The 15,018-nt window shown below is 50.5% G+C and overlaps 2 protein-coding genes across 4 annotated transcripts in view; one reads left to right on the top strand and one right to left on the bottom strand.

Annotated features, from left to right (window-relative positions):
• The first annotated feature begins 5,710 nt into the window (after positions 1 to 5,710).
• Esrp2 (epithelial splicing regulatory protein 2) lies at positions 5,711 to 11,853 on the top strand. 2 transcript variants are annotated; one of them, XM_051169065.1, is made up of 15 exons: positions 5,711 to 6,095; positions 6,185 to 6,313; positions 7,700 to 7,813; positions 7,924 to 8,038; positions 8,336 to 8,434; positions 8,650 to 8,704; positions 8,774 to 8,884; positions 8,958 to 9,090; positions 9,172 to 9,214; positions 9,355 to 9,656; positions 9,750 to 9,962; positions 10,056 to 10,254; positions 10,386 to 10,572; positions 10,842 to 11,007; positions 11,092 to 11,853. In XM_051169065.1, the coding sequence occupies exons 1-15, from the start codon at positions 5,892 to 5,894 to the stop codon at positions 11,179 to 11,181; spliced, it is 2,160 nt and encodes a 719-aa protein (XP_051025022.1). In that variant the 5' UTR covers positions 5,711 to 5,891; the 3' UTR covers positions 11,182 to 11,853. The 2 variants fall into 2 exon arrangements, with proteins under 2 accessions (XP_051025022.1, XP_051025023.1); XM_051169066.1 differs by having other exon boundaries at positions 8,747 to 8,884.
• A 1,955-nt stretch (positions 11,854 to 13,808) lies between these two features.
• Positions 13,809 to 15,018, bottom strand: part of Nfatc3 (nuclear factor of activated T cells 3) — a 68,373-nt gene continuing 67,163 nt past the window's right edge. For both annotated transcript variants that reach the window (XM_051169064.1, XM_051169063.1), the window contains one exon: positions 13,809 to 14,819. Coding sequence is in view for 1 of the 2 variants with exons in the window: in XM_051169063.1 (XP_051025020.1) it covers positions 14,698 to 14,819 (122 nt within the window). In the remaining variant the exon portion in view is untranslated. The remainder of the gene's footprint in view (positions 14,820 to 15,018) is intronic.

Below are 15,018 nucleotides of genomic sequence, written 5' to 3'. Positions count from 1 at the left end.
AATGAAGGGCCAAACTCCAACCCAATTAGCCATTCAGCCCGGAAACAGGAGGTGAGGGCCCAGAACAGAACATCCAATCTGGCCTAAGCATCAAGGAAGGTTGTTTTACTTGAAGAGTTTTCCAGGACAACAAAGGTAAGTAAGTGTTCCAGCAGTCCAGAGAGCTAAAGAATTGTAGCAGAGGGCTGGAGAGATGGCTTACAGGTTAAGAGCACTGGGTGCTCTTCCAAATGTCCTGAGTTCAATTCCCAGCAACACCCACATGGTGGCTGACAACCATCTATATTGAGATCTGGTGCCCTCTTCCAAAGACAGACAGACAGACAGACAAAAACCAAAATAAAACAAAAAGTCAGGAAAGAGGAGTAGAGTTTGGTGGGAGGAGGGGGGCAGTGGGCGCAGGGATGAGTGTAATAGGACTACATTGTTTACATGTATGAGGCTCAACCAGCAGATTAAACCCTGTGTCTCAGGAGCAACACGTAGATTCTGAAGATGGAGGGAACCACCGCTTAGCTGGTAGCATCAAGGCGTTCCCTCTCTGCCCCGGTTATTGCTCACAGAGGGATATGTGCTTTAACACTTCATCCTCACCCTTTATCTCCACCCCCACCCTCACCCCTGCTTCTCTCAAATAGGTTAAAGCCACAGAGTCAGCGCGCCCTCTGGTGGCATTAAGTGGTTATGCAAAGACTCAAAGATGAAAATTTTGGGTGGGTTTGCTACCTTTGGAAGTGGGATTAGCTGCAAGCAGCTGAGGGAGAGAAATGATCTTCTACTTTAATCTTGTTCTATCGCAGGTTCTTTTCTGGTCAAAATGGGAGGGCTGGCGAGATGGATCAGCAGTTAAGAGCACTGGCTGCTCTTCTAAAGGATCTGAGTTCTATTCCCAGCATCCACATGGCAGCTAACAGCTGTTTATAACTCCAGTTCCAGGGGATCCAACACCCTCACACAGACATAGAAGCATACAAACCACCAGTGCATATTTTTAAAATTGTATACATTTAAAAAAATTTTTTTTTACGAAGGGAAGGAAGGGGACGATTTCTCACCACTCCTGTTAACATAAGAATTTGTGCCAACATCCCACACCCTACCTCTGTGAGTGAGAGAGCCTTAGTCTCTTCTTCATAGAGTGCAATTTGGGTACCTCTGTTCGGTATTCATTCCTTCATTAATCACCACAGAAACAAGCAGAAGAGTGAGGATTGACCATGGCTGGGACCTTCATCAGTGTAGAAGGCTCAGACTACATAGAGGCTCCCTATATTGTAGGAGGTACTTTGAGAGGTGAAAATATCCAGGAAGAGCAGATGTGGGCTGGAGGCAAAGCCACCAAAGAAAAGGCCCCATGGTGCAAAGGAATTTACTGCCGCGGGCATAGAAAGCAGGGACTGAAGAGATGGCTCACCAGTTAGTGCACTGTTGCTCTTTCTGGGGATCCTTGCTCAACTCCAGCACCCACAAGTGACTCACAATCATTGCTAACTCCAGTTCCAGGGATCTGACACCTTCTTATGATCTCTGTGAGCACCAGGCATTGCACATGGTACACACAAATATATATATATACTTGTAGGTAAAACATTCATACACATTAAAATTTTAAAAATGGCAGCCAGGCACGGTGGCACAGACTTTTAATCCTAGCCTGGTCTACAAAGTAAGTCCAGGGCAGCCAAGGCTACTTAGAGAAACCTTGCCTTGAAAAAACCAAAAATGAATAAATGAAAGAAAGAAAAAGCAGCTGGGCAGGGGTTGGAGAGATGGCTCAGAGGTTAAGAGCACTGACTGCTCTTCCAATGGTCCTGAATTCAATTCCCAGCAACCACATGGTGGCTCACAGCCATCTATAATGTCATTTGATGCCCTCTTCTGGTAGAGCACTGTATACATAATAATAAATTAACAAATCTGAAAAAAAAAAAAAAAAAAAAAAAAAGCCAGGCATGGTGGCACACACGTTTAATCACAGCACTTGGGAGGCCGAGGCAGGCGGATCGCTGTGAGTTCGAGGCCAGCCTGGTCTACAAAGTGAGACTAGGACAGCCAAGGCTACACAGAGAAACCCTGTCTCAAAAAAACCAAACAAGAAAAAGAAAAAAGAAGAAGAAGAAAACAAAAAACAGCTGGGCATAGTGTTACATGGTGAGGCAGAGATAGGCAGATCTCTAGGAGTTTGAGGCCAGCCTGGTCTACAAAACAAGTTCCAATACTGTGAAAAACAAACACCAGGATGATTAATTCACAAGCCTGGACTGCCCCGTAACGAGCAGGATGTGGAAGGCCTGTCCTTGAGGACTGGGACAATACATGATTAATAGATTTTGTTTTGGTTTTTTGTTTGTTTGTTTGTTTTTTGAGACAGGGTTTCTCTGTGTAGTCTTGGCTGTCCTGGACTCATTTTGTAGACTAGGCTGGCCTTGAACTCACAGTGAACTGCCTGCCTCTGCCGTCTGAGATCTGAGGTTAAAGGCATGTGTCACCTGACTGGTGAACACCTTTTGTTGTTTCTTTCTTTTAAGACAGTATATATATATATGACTTTATATATATATGAATGCTCTATCTGCATATACACCTGCAGGCCAGAAGAGGGCATCAGATCCCAGTACAGATGGTTGTGAGCCACCATGAGGTTGCTGGGGCTTGAACTCAGGTCCTCTAGGAAACAGTGCTCTTAACTCCTGAGCTATCTCTTCAGCCCAGGTAGCATATACCTTTAATCCCAGTGCTTGAGAGGCAGAGCATTTGGATCTCTATAAGACCAAGGCAAGCCTGGTCTACATAGAGAGTTCTAGACCAGGTAAGGGCTACAATATTGAGATTCTGTCTTTTAAAAAAAAAAAAAAGTGTTTGCTTCATAGGGGAGGGAAAGGAGTGAAAACTTGTCTATTAAATGATAGGGCGATTTAAGGCCCATCATTATTTGATTTGCTTGTTTTGAGACAGGGTCTCTGTATGAAGGCTGTCCTAGACCAGGCTAGCCTTGAACTCACAAAAATCCACTTGTCTCTCCCTGGGATTAAAGGCATACACTACCACACTTGGCTATAAATAATTTTTGTTGTTGTTTTGTTTTTTGAGGCAGGGTTTCTCTGTGTAGCCCTGCCTGTCCTGGAACTCACTCTGTAGACCAAGCTGGCCCGGAACTGAGAGACCCACCTGCCTCTGCCTCCAAAGTCCTGGATTAAAGGCATGAGCCACTACTGTTTGGCTAAATAATTAACTTTTAAAATTATTTATTTTTGCTTAAGTCAGCAGTTCAGGATGGCCTGAAACTTCTGTCTCAGCCTCTTGGGTGTGGTGATTCCAAGTCTACACTCAGCCACTAATCTTTTGGCTTTATTATTTACAGTCTGGAACTTTCAAAGTAGTCCAAGCACTTCTAGCTAGGTTCTCAAGCACCTGGAAAGCGAAGGAAGGAAATTCAGGTTTGCAAGATCATCCTCCGCTATTTAGTGATACATAAGAGCCAGTCTCAAAAAACCAAACATGCGGCCTGGTGCACACCTTTAGTCCGGAGGCAGAGGCAGGTGGATTGCTGTGAGTTCGAGGCCAGCCTGGTCAACAAAGCGAGTCCAGAACAGCCAAGGGTACATAGAGAAGCCCTGCTTCGAAAACAAACAAAACAAACCAAAAAACACCAAACATGGGTCGGGAGCTAGTGCACACACCTTTAATGCCAGCACTTGGGAGGCAGAGGTAGGAGGAGCTCTGTGAGTTCGAGGCCAGCCTGGCCTACAGAGCAAGTTCCAGGACAGCCAGGGCTACAGAGAGAAACTCTGTCTCAAAAAACTCAAACCAACCAACCAAGCATGGATGGTAAGAGAGCTTGCCATGCCCAGGATTCCTTTGGTGGAAGGAGAGAACCAAACTTCCACGAGTTTTCCTCTGGCGTCCACACACACGCTGTGGCATGCATGACACAAAAGACTTTGAGGATCTGGAATAGTTTTTACTATAGGGAATGGCTGGATGAGCGCACCAGAGTTGAATGGAGCTGCCCAGTTCTTCCAGTCAGGTGTTTCATGTTCGCTACCTAGTAGGAAGCTGGGTAGAGCCACTTCTTTCCAGCGGGCTAAGGTCAGCTGGGGATCTCACAGCGGAAGGTCTCCTGAGAATTGGGAGGTGAAGTCTACAAGTTAAACGAATGAGGGAGCCTTGCTGGGAGGTTGTGGGTAGACAACTATACCGGTAGCCCTGAGACAGCCGTGTAGCGACGCCATGGCTCTGCCTCACAGGATCCGGAGCTTGCAGAGGGAAGCGGACCTTTAAATAACCAGGGTGAATGGTGGGGGAGTGGCGGGTAGAAGGAACTAGTTGAAAGGGAGTGTCCCACCGGAAAGCCTGGACTGACGCAGGCGCACTCCGGAATGGGAGGGTGTAGGGGAGTGGCTTTACCTCACAGTTGAGCTGGGTACCTAGAGCAAATATTTGACATTCCAGGCTTATCGTGGGGGCGGGGCTTAGGAGGTTGGCGGGGTGGGCTGTCGGGAGAGGGGTTGCAGGGTGCGCACAGCAGCCACTTTACATTATGTCGGGTCACCGTGTTCCTTTGCTACTCTGGTTTCTCTGGCTCCGTACTAGTACCCTTCTTTGGGCAAGAATTGGGGATGCACCCGGATTCTGGGCTGCCTTTTATCCAAGGTTGATATGTAGGGCCCCGCTTTTCCAAACATACAAGGTGCTTCTTCGGCTTTGGCATACTGTATCTCTAAATCCCATGCCAGTCTGTATCACTTTCCTCACACCAATTACTAAGTACAGTAGAGTAGAGGGAAAACTATAAGGAGCGCACAGGGAGACCTGGAAACAACAGCAAGGGAGTCTCACCAAACTGCGTGTGGCGAATGGGACTAGTCTGAACTGGGTTGGGATGCAGACTTTGTAGCCTGCTAGCTCAACGCTAGCCGGTACCTGCCAGAGCGCTTTCAATCTTCAGACAACACGCATATCGTCCAAGAAAGACCAAAACAGGCAGGTAAACTCTAAGTACAGTTGGAAGGCTGAGTCTCTAGGCCCCTAGCCATATGGTTCAGCCTCATTTAGGATGCAGCTCTTTAGGGTTTATGAGAGATTCTGCTACCCTGGCATCAAGGCCTGAGCCCTGGCGTCCACAGTGACTGCGCTTTGCACGGCCGGCACTTCGCCAACGCAGTCCAAGGCCGACTCTAACACCTGTATGGGCACGTCCTTTCTTGTGATCTCTAGTGACCGCCCACAGCTCTAAGAACCCTTGATCTTTGCCGCCCTCCCTTTCCCCAACGGATCTCTCCCACCTGCTTCCAGTGGATACCTGGTAGCGCTCACTGTTGGCTTTTGACCCTTTGTGACTTCCATTAAAACACCAAGCCGGACGTCGCGACCCCTACAGCCCCTAGATTGCCTCCTGGTGACTTCCACGGATCTCAAGCGACCTTCTCGGAATGGAAAAGGCCTCTGATCCTGCACATTCTTTTGTGGAGGACTCATAGTGCCTGCTGGAGAGGAAGTAGGAGAAAGAATGGGTTCGTTCCAGGAGTCTCGCAGGACCGCACCAAGAGGTGGGACTCCAGCCGCCGAGCTCACGGCCCGGCTGAAGTGAGTTCTTGCCTCCTGGGCAGGGTTCTGGCCCTCCCGCGAGGTTCCCGAGGCCGCCCCGATCACGTGGCCCTCGGGGCCCGCAGGTAACTCGTCCGAGTAGGCTGGGACCAGCAGCCGCGCCGCCCAGCCCCAAAGGGCACCGCGGGCGGGTCTCTGCAGCTCCCACTGCACTAGCCCCGCCGCAGGTGCCGCCCCCAACACACCGGATCCCGCCCAAGATCGTCTGTCTGCCGTCGGTCGGTACGTGCGTGCGCCTCGTCGGTCCGCGTGTGTGTGGCCGAGCGCCCCCTTCCTCTGCGGCCATGACTCCGCCGCCCCCGCCGCCGCCGCCCCCACCCCCTGGCCCAGATCCCACGGTAGACTCCGCCACAGACCCCTGCCCCGGACCCCAGTCGCTGGTCGTTTTGTTCGGGGCCACGGCGGGTGCACTGGGGCCGGACCTAGGCTCGGACGAGACCGACTTAATTCTTCTAGTTTGGCAAGTGGTGGAGCCGCGCAGCCGACAGGTAGGGTGGAAAGAGGTGGCGGGGACCCTCAGGACGCTTCAAGGCCGGCGAGGCACAGCGGCTCATCGAATTACCCTTGGTGCTCTTAGGTGGGGACGCTGCACAAGTCGCTAGTTCGGGCTGAGGCGGCTGCACTGAGTCCACAGTGCCGCGAGGCCAGCGGACTCAGCGCAGACAGCCTAGCGCGGGCGGAGTCCTTGGACAAGGTGCTGCAGCAGGTGAGCGTGGGTGCCCGCGTGGGTGGTGGAACTGCGGGGCTGCAGGGATGCTTCCACGCGGTGGGAGCGGAGAGGGGCAGGAGGCGAGGCCTGGAGCGCCACGACCCACTGGCACGTTCTGTAAGGTTTGAAAGTTTTGAGCTACTACCGCGTGAGCCTGTCCTAGACCATTCGCAGGGGAGCCTCACTTTCCAACTCCTGCTGAGGGATCAACCCCTCGTCTCCCTCCTCACAGCTAGCCGAGGAGCGAGGTCCAGACGCCTCAGAAATAACGTGGAGGGGCTCAGGTTTGGCTATAGAGCTCTTGGTCTCTCTAGCCCGCCCTCCTGGGAGCGTCTGGAGTGAGGGCGTAGGGCGGTGTCTGCCTCAGGGGCAGACGCCGCTAGGTGAGGGCGGCTGGTTTGGGCCTGTCTCAATCTACTGGCCAGGCGTGGGTGCTGTCCCTACAATACCTAGGGGCTACCTGCGTGCTGAGCCCAAAGGCCTAAGGAACATGCCTTCCCCACAACCCTGGCCAAGAGGGCCTCAGTCTCATTGCTATTTTCCGTGTTTACACCGCTGCACTCACCCCATGACTGAGTTGTGATGAGTGGAAGCCTTTCAGAAGCATGGATTCTTTCCTTTTCCAACTCTGTGGTTCTTAATGAGGAAACACAAAGATGCTGAATCTGAGCGTGTTACAGAGGGGCTCCAGGCCTAACCTTCTGCTCACCTGGGAGAATGCTGTAGAAAATCTGGTTGCTTTGCTCTGCCGGCCTTAGGTTGCAAAGTGTCACAGACTTGGCAGGGAAAGGGCAGGAGCATGCTGGGCAGCCTTCAGAGGGCCACCCCCTCTATGAGCAAACAGTTCAGTGCCAGTTGGTCGATAGGGTGTGGGTCAAAGCTCAGGCTGCTGCCAGTGTCCAAGTATGAAGCTCTGTCCTTGGTGTTCCTCTGTTCTGGGGTTGGTCAGACCAAGGGGCGGGGCTGCCATTGACCATGAGCCTTCTGGCCCTCCGGCAGGTGTGAACCTCCCCCTCCTGTCTGAGGGTGGTGCCTGGTCCCGGACAGGTTTAACCTGCTTTGCCCCTCCCCGCCCCACCTGCTTGCCTCACTCCACCAGGTGTTTGCTCTGGCCCCACTCCAGACTCCTGGAGTGTGTTTGATGGGGGCTTGGGTTATGTGTGACTGTTCTCATTTAGCCTGGAGGAGGTGACAGTGGACTAGGGCAGGGGTGGGGATTATGGGCCTGGGATATAGGGCAAGGCTTCTACTTCCCAGGCAGGGTAGTGCTGAACATCCTGCTGAACCAGCTTTGCAGCCTGAGTCCCTCCCTCCTCCTCCTACCCCCAGTTTCAGCCTGCCTAGCTGTGAATCTATGTCTGAGTCTCAACTCCCTGTCCCCAGTTCTCACAGCTGGTGAGCGGGGATGTGGCTCTGCTGGGCGGGGGCCCCTATGTGTTCTGCACTGATGGGCAGCAGCTGTTGCGACAGGTTCTGCACCCTGAGGCCTCCAGGAAGGTACGCCATTGAGGGCACATGGGTGGTTGGGTTCCCAAGGCCACTGTTGTTATGGGGATGGGCAAGACACCTTCGTTTACTTATTCATCCTCACTCCCACGTGCTCCCAGAACCTGGTGCTCCCGGATACCTTCTTCTCCTTCTACGACCTCCGCAGAGAGTTCCATATGCAGCACCCAAGCGCTTGCTCTGCTAGAGACCTCACAGTGGGCACCATGGCACAGGGTATCTGACCCAGCAGGGTAAAGGTGGAGGGGTGGCTCATCTGTCCAAGTATGTGTACACTGCTGTATGGGTTATATTAATGTAGGCAAATCTATGTCTTGGGCCTCATGCTTGAGGGTACCATATCTGCATCTATGCTGGGATACATCTGGAATGTGGGCATGTCTGTGTTTGGTCTGAGGACTTGTGGGTGCATGTGTGAACTGGGCCACAACTAGTGTTTGCCAGGATTCTGTGCGTGTCTGGGGGGATGTGGTATACGGACCTAGATTCCAGTTGTCACTTCTCTGCCTGTAGCCTTGGGACTAGAAACAGATCCTACAGAAGATGACTTTGGGGTCTGGGAAGTGAAGACTATGGTAGCTGTTATCCTACACCTACTTGAAGGGCCCAATGGTAAGCTTCTTGCACTGCTTGTCACCTACTGTCAGGATTGGGTGAAGTGTCCATTACTTCCTGAGTCCTCTTGCAGACTTGTGACCTTCTCTAAGAGAACACAAGGTGGAAACTCCTCTGTCACCTCAATTCCCTCACCTGTCCTATTTTTGCAGAGCTTGGTGGGGAGACTTCCTCCACCAGACCCTGCTGACCCCCATGCCATCTCCTCTCAGGTCAGTTGTTTTCGAAGCCAGAGGCGATAAAGCAGAAATATGAGACGGGCCCTTGGTGAGTGTGGGAGCAGGGGTGGGGGTGACAATATTTGGACAGCGTTGATCCTGTGCCCTGCTCCCACAGCAGCAAGGCTGATGTGGTGGACAATGAGACTGTAGTACGGGCCCGTGGGTTGCCCTGGCAGTCTTCAGACCAGGATGTGGCTCGATTCTTCAAAGGGCTCAACATTGCCAGGTGGGTGTGGCAGGATGGGAGGGGTTAAGAGGGCAAGCCTACCCAGGAGGCACTAACAACACTGGCTCCACAGGGGTGGCGTAGCACTCTGTCTCAATGCCCAGGGCCGCAGAAATGGCGAGGCCCTCATCCGGTTCGTGGACAGCGAGCAGCGGGACCTAGCGCTGCAGAGACACAAGCACCACATGGGTGTCCGCTATATTGAGGTAGGGCTTTGGGCTTGAAGTGGAGCAGGGCAAAGCTAAGTAAGGACTGAGAGACCTATGGGCTGTTCTCTATTCCCACAGGTATATAAAGCCACAGGGGAGGAGTTTGTAAAGATCGCAGGGGGTGAGTGTGTCCATAGAAGGTCCTAGTCCTCTCTCGTCTTATCTGTATCCTATTTCCCACCACTCACTGCCTCTTGGGTCCCCTGTGGGTGCACACTACAAGGATAAAATCAGTTAGGGACTACTGTCCTCCCAACCTAGGCACATCACTAGAGGTGGCTCGTTTCCTATCACGGGAAGATCAAGTGATCCTGAGGCTACGGGGACTGCCCTTTTCAGCTGGGCCAGCGGATGTTCTAGGCTTCTTGGGGCCAGAATGCCCAGTGACTGGGGGCGCTGATGGGCTGCTCTTTGTGCGCCACCCTGATGGCAGGCCAACTGGGGATGCCTTTGCTCTCTTTGCCTGTGAGGAACTGGCGCAGGCTGCTCTGCGCAGGCACAAAGGCATGCTGGGTAAGCGATACATTGAACTCTTCAGGAGCACTGCAGCAGAGGTGCAGCAGGTGAGCACTCAACGCTCCTCATGCCCCAATGTGGGGCTTCTTCAAGGAGTGCCTTGGGTCCCCTACGTGATAAACCTGTTGCCTTTTTACTAGGTCCTTAACCGCTATGCAACCAGCGCACTCCTTCCCACACTGACTGCCCCGCTGCTGCCCATTCCCTTTCCACTGGCAGGAGGGACTGGGAGAGACTGTGTACGCCTTCGAGGTCTGCCCTATACTGCCACTATTGAAGACATTCTGAGTTTTCTAGGAGAGGCAGCAGCTGACATTAGGCCTCATGGTGTGCATATGGTGCTCAACCAGCAGGTGAGACTACCACCAGGAAGGGTATCCACACAGGGTAGGAAAGGGTAAGGCACTTTTATATGCGACAAACTGCTTACAAGGTGGTATGCACAGGGCCGGCCATCTGGTGATGCCTTCATCCAGATGATGTCAGTGGAGCGTGCTCTGGCTGCTGCCCAGCGTTGCCACAAGAAGTTGATGAAAGAACGCTATGTGGAAGTAGTCCCTTGCTCCACAGAGGAGATGAGCCGCGTGCTGATGGGGGGGTCTCTGAGCCGCAGTGGCATGTCCCCTCCACCCTGCAAACTGCCCTGTGAGTGGTTCATGGGCTAGAGGAGGGGGCATGTGGGGACCAAGCTGTTCTAAGCCACCACTTTCTATTCTAGTTGCCCTATTCAGGGAAATTGTAGGCTCTCCATAAATGTGCTCTCCACTTGTCTCTAGGCCTCTCACCGCCTACCTATGCCACCTTCCAGGCCACCCCAGCCCTTATTCCCACAGAGACGACAGCACTCTATCACTCTAACGCACTGCTTCCAGCTGCCAGGGTATCTGCTGCCCCCGCTCCTCTGGCCTACTACCCAGGGCCAGCCACTCAACTCTACATGAACTACACGGCCTACTACCCCAGGTATCTAACTACGTGGGCAGCCTCAGACCTGCTGTCACCATTTGGGGAAGGATCCCGATAAATTTCTACCCCAGATAATCCAAGATCTGTTAAAATTCAGAATTCCTCTTGATATGGCAAGGGAGTTATGGGTGTGGGAGATACTACTGTAGCAGCAGAGTACAGAAAGCAGAAAGGATCAAACGTAAAGCACAGGTATGGAAGGATGGTGGTATTGGTCTAGGATGCAGCTAGAAAGTACGATTAAACTTCTGTCTCTCCCACCCTAGCCCCCCAGTCTCTCCCACTACTGTAGGCTATCTTACTACACCTCCCACTGCCTTGGCCTCTACTCCCACCTCAATGTTGTCACAGCCAGGAGCCCTGGTCCGCATGCAGGGGGTCCCATACACGGCTGGTATGAAGGATCTGCTCAGTGTTTTTCAAGCCTACCAGGTGAGGTTGTGTTGTTGGGAGGGCCTGAGGGAGGGCCTAGCTGAACCTGGAGTTCCATCCCCTAAGTCTGTGTCACTTCTGCAGCTGGCTCCTGATGATTACACCACTCTGATGCCTGTCAGTGACACACCTCGAACCGTGTTACAAGCCCCCAAGGAGTGGGTGTGTTTGTAGGAGAAGAAACCAGGAAGTAGACTGAGCTGATGTCTCCAACTAACATGCCTTTCCTGAGTCCAGAGCACCCTCAATTCAGCGGCTCCTTTCTGGCTTGTCAAAGCTCTCAAAGGCACCTGGAAAAGACAAAGCTCGGCACTACTCTCCTTCTTACCATGTACCGTTGTTTCTCTGCCTGCTTACCCCAAAGATGATGGCTACCTTATAGGCAGGGCTGGGATGTGATGGGACTGCTCTGTTCATGATGGCGTGACACCCAGAAAGACTTCAACCTATCCTTGGCCCTCAAGTACTGGATTTGAAGGGTGCACAGCAGGCCTGTGTTTTCTTTGTAAAATGTTAAGGCCTGGTACCTTTAATATTTATAACTTATAGGAGAATCAAGAGTCTACTTGAGTCTGAATAGAGACCCCAATTCTTTACTGTCTCTATCCTTGCAGGAGGCAGGAAGAGGGTGAGTCAGCATCCACCTTCAGGATACCTGGACCTCAGAAACAAAGTGCCAGGGGTGGTCTCACAATAAGTATGCTAACCCCGCTCCAACCAGAGAAACCCACCAGCTGGATAGGATGGTTCATGGCTGTAACCCCAGCACTCAAGAGGCAGAGGCAGGAGGACTGCCTCAAGTTCAAATCCAATCTATTCTGCATATTTAGCCCCCTACCACAAACAACACCCCTCGCCCAGCTATTCTAGATTGTGCTGCTGCAGTATCCCCAGAGAGCACCAGAGGGCAGAAAGCACATGCAAAACCCAGGTTAAAGGGGACTGTGTCAATTTTTTCTTGCAACACCTTGGGAGACCAGTTGTCCAGAAGCCAGTAAATGCCATGGCATGTCCTTTGCACCGATTAAAGGGTGCAGAACTCAAGTCTCGGAAGTTTGAGTTCTACCTTCTCTGTAAAGTGAACTAACGTTCTTGATCAAATGGACTTTTCAAAAGCCACAGAGCCCTTAGCGTTGGCCCAGAGGGCTCCACACTAGCCCCAGGTGGACAAAAACTCAAACTTCAAGGAGACTGTGATCTGTTCACTGTTTATTATTTCAGCACTGTAATCGAGGAAGAGCCTGAACTGCGGGCTCGTCTTCCCTTTGTATGTGTAAGGAGTACTGAACTCCTATAAAAGATTTTAAAATACAAAATGTACAAGAAAACACAATCCCTAGTGCTGTAAACGTAACTGAGAACCAATTTCTTCACCCAAACCTCCGTTCTATAAGACACAGGGTTTCAACTTGAGCCCATCTGAGCATTAAAGGTGACTGTGTGTTTTACATATTAGAAACTGGGCTTCTTAGCAAGGCCCAGCATAGGTCTGATGATACTAGCTGGCCCTGGGCGGTTGATGGGTTGTACCTAAGGCAACAGCACCACATGTGAACCCAAACATCTCTTTTTAATATTTTCAGCCATGTTTCTCTGCATCTCTAGTAAAAGAAGGCTGTTCCTTCATTCCTCAACCCAAGGTCTAGTATAGGTAAGAAAGGGTGTATGCTGGCAAATGCCCAGGTGCTCACTGCTGCTACTAGCACTCAATTTGCATAGTCCAATGGATGTGTGCTTTACCACCACTATTTTGCACAAAAATTTAAGTCTTTATCTACAAAGCCAAAAAATATGACTCTTACATGAAAGCTTATACAAAACCCTTACACAGAATACAAAGCTCTATTTTAAAATCTAACCTGTTTTAAATAGGAAAGCATTTCTAATGCTACAGGCATCAAGGTATTTAAAAGGCATCAAAATTTGGTGCATAGCAACTCTGGATCATAGAGGCTTTTATTCTTGAAGGCAGCAAAGCAGCACCCCCAAGGGGTCTTGCAGTGACCCCTTTTGAGGCAACTGCCCCAGGGGAAAGAGGGTGGAAGCAAATTTGGCCAAGTCTCTGCAAGTTTACCTGAGAGGCCAATGAGGAAGCTGTGGGCTACCAACCATGGGCCCTAAAGCAAATCTCACTACCAATGCTCACTGATATAAAACTCACTCTGAGAGAAATTTGGAAAGTATCCAGTTCCAAGAGTGGCCAGAGCAATTTGTTGCTAGACTGTTTTCTAACTAGTTTTAGGGGAGAAATGTAAAGCATCGTGTTAAAAATAAACACATACTTCTCTCATCCTGAATTAGCAACGCCTACCCTGCCTACTAGAGGTGGTCAACATGCCAGCCCTGCTCAGACCTGATGTAGCTTTACACAAGGGTCACAATCCCCTAGAGTAACAGCACTTGCAGGCACTCAATTTGCTTCTTCAATGAATAAAAGTACACTATTTGAAAAACATACTGTAAAATCCAGGGACTTTAAAAGGGAAGAGTGAAGGCAGGGTTTGGGAACAGTACCCAACCAGGGCACCTCCTTTGGTAGACAGCAGGCTGGAGTTTCTGCTGGGCCCTGCCTTGGACACAAGCCTCCCCAGCAGCAGCACCAGGTGTCTTTGGTGTAGAGGGACAGGTCTGTGACACCACCTCATTTTCGGATGTGTCTCAAAGCCTTCTGAAGGAAAGGCTGGTTTTTAGGTCAGATAGTCAGGACACCATGGTAAGAATCATTGCAGGCTGTAAACATAACAGGAGATAAGCCTTCCCTGCCAGTGTGAATCCTTCTTGTCTGAACGTCTGCATTTTCTGTCTCCTATTACATAGTTCATTCATACTTAGCTCCTGACACTGCTAACCTGGCCTCAAGAGTTAAAACCGCAAAGCCTGAACTATCAGTAGACTGGCTTCAAAGACTATAGACTACTGGCAGAAACTCCCACTTGAAAAGTTAGTTAGGTAGAAAATAACTACCTAAGCTAAAACCCTACCTTTGAAATTCACCTTACAAATGATCATTTTACCCAAGGCCCTGAGGGAGGAAAAATAGCTTGAACATGGAGCTAGTGGAGAGACTGCTCGATGGTGATCTACAGTTACAAAAGGCTATGCTCTGGAATGTACTCATATCCAACACTTCAATGATGGAATGGTCTGTTTGATTCACCTAACACTTTACTTTTTATAAAGAGTATGAGCTACATTTGGCTTTATTTCCTATGACTATGAAAGGCTTCAGGATGCATGCTAAGTTTTTGAGGTGTAAGAGTGGGCTTAGGATATTTTTTTTTTTTTTTTGTCTGCCTCTGGAAGGTTTTATCAAAAGTTCTATTTTAAAAATATCAAAACTAAAGGGCTCTTCAAATGACCAGAAAGCAGTACAAATTACTAATCCTAGCTATGCAACCAGATCACCTGCAAGAACAGCACCTCTGAAATAGAGTTTGCTGCATTCACACTCAAAGCACCCATCATATAAAAGTATCCTATTTAAATATTTAAAAAAGCGAAGCTCATTTTCCCACAGCTATGCTGTTCCTGTTCTTTTACAAAATCTGCCCACACCTTGAGGTGGAGGAATGCTGCTTTTCGCAGTGAGTCCAACTCCTACAGCAGGTTCTGAAGTCTGGTTGGAAACCCAAGGTCCAGGAGAGGCAGGCCGAGCAGTTGGTAGTGGACACAAAGCTTCAGTGAGCACTGTTAGGGCCCATCAGATCTTCCTAAACCTGGGGACTCTGGACCTAGGAGAGGAGCGTCTCTGCTCACCTCTGGGCCTTGGGAAACAGAAATCTGGGACATGTCTCTCCCAATTATCTCGTTCACTGAAAGAGAAAGAGGAGAGTGATTAGTAACCTCAAAGGAATAGCCTATGAGTTTTCTTTTCCTCTCTCAAGACATTTTCCTTCTGATGGCTTTAAGTAATGGTAAAGGCAGCACTTGATGCTTGCTCCAGAGCTGACTGGCACTGAAGGCAGAAGCGGTATCCCTCAAGTGGCTGCAGGCCCCCAGCTCCCACTTCAT

The sequence above is a fragment of the Acomys russatus genome, chromosome 26 (assembly GCF_903995435.1).
Source record: "Acomys russatus chromosome 26, mAcoRus1.1, whole genome shotgun sequence".
Classification (NCBI taxonomy): domain Eukaryota; kingdom Metazoa; phylum Chordata; class Mammalia; order Rodentia; family Muridae; genus Acomys; species Acomys russatus.
This window is presented reverse-complemented; position numbering and strand designations above follow the sequence as displayed.

What these genes read in the sequence shown, in the direction of transcription:
- Esrp2 (XM_051169066.1), top strand. Translation starts at nt 5,892, where the DNA reads ATGACTCCGCCGCCCCCGCCGCCGCCGCCCCCACCCCCTGGCCCAGAT. An exon ending in TGGACAAGGTGCTGCAGCAG is followed by an intron (nt 6,314 to 7,699) that starts GTGAGCGTGGGT and finishes CCCTGTCCCCAG; the next exon opens with TTCTCACAGCTGGTGAGCGG. An exon ending in TACACGGCCTACTACCCCAG is followed by an intron (nt 10,573 to 10,841) that starts GTATCTAACTAC and finishes CTCCCACCCTAG; the next exon opens with CCCCCCAGTCTCTCCCACTA.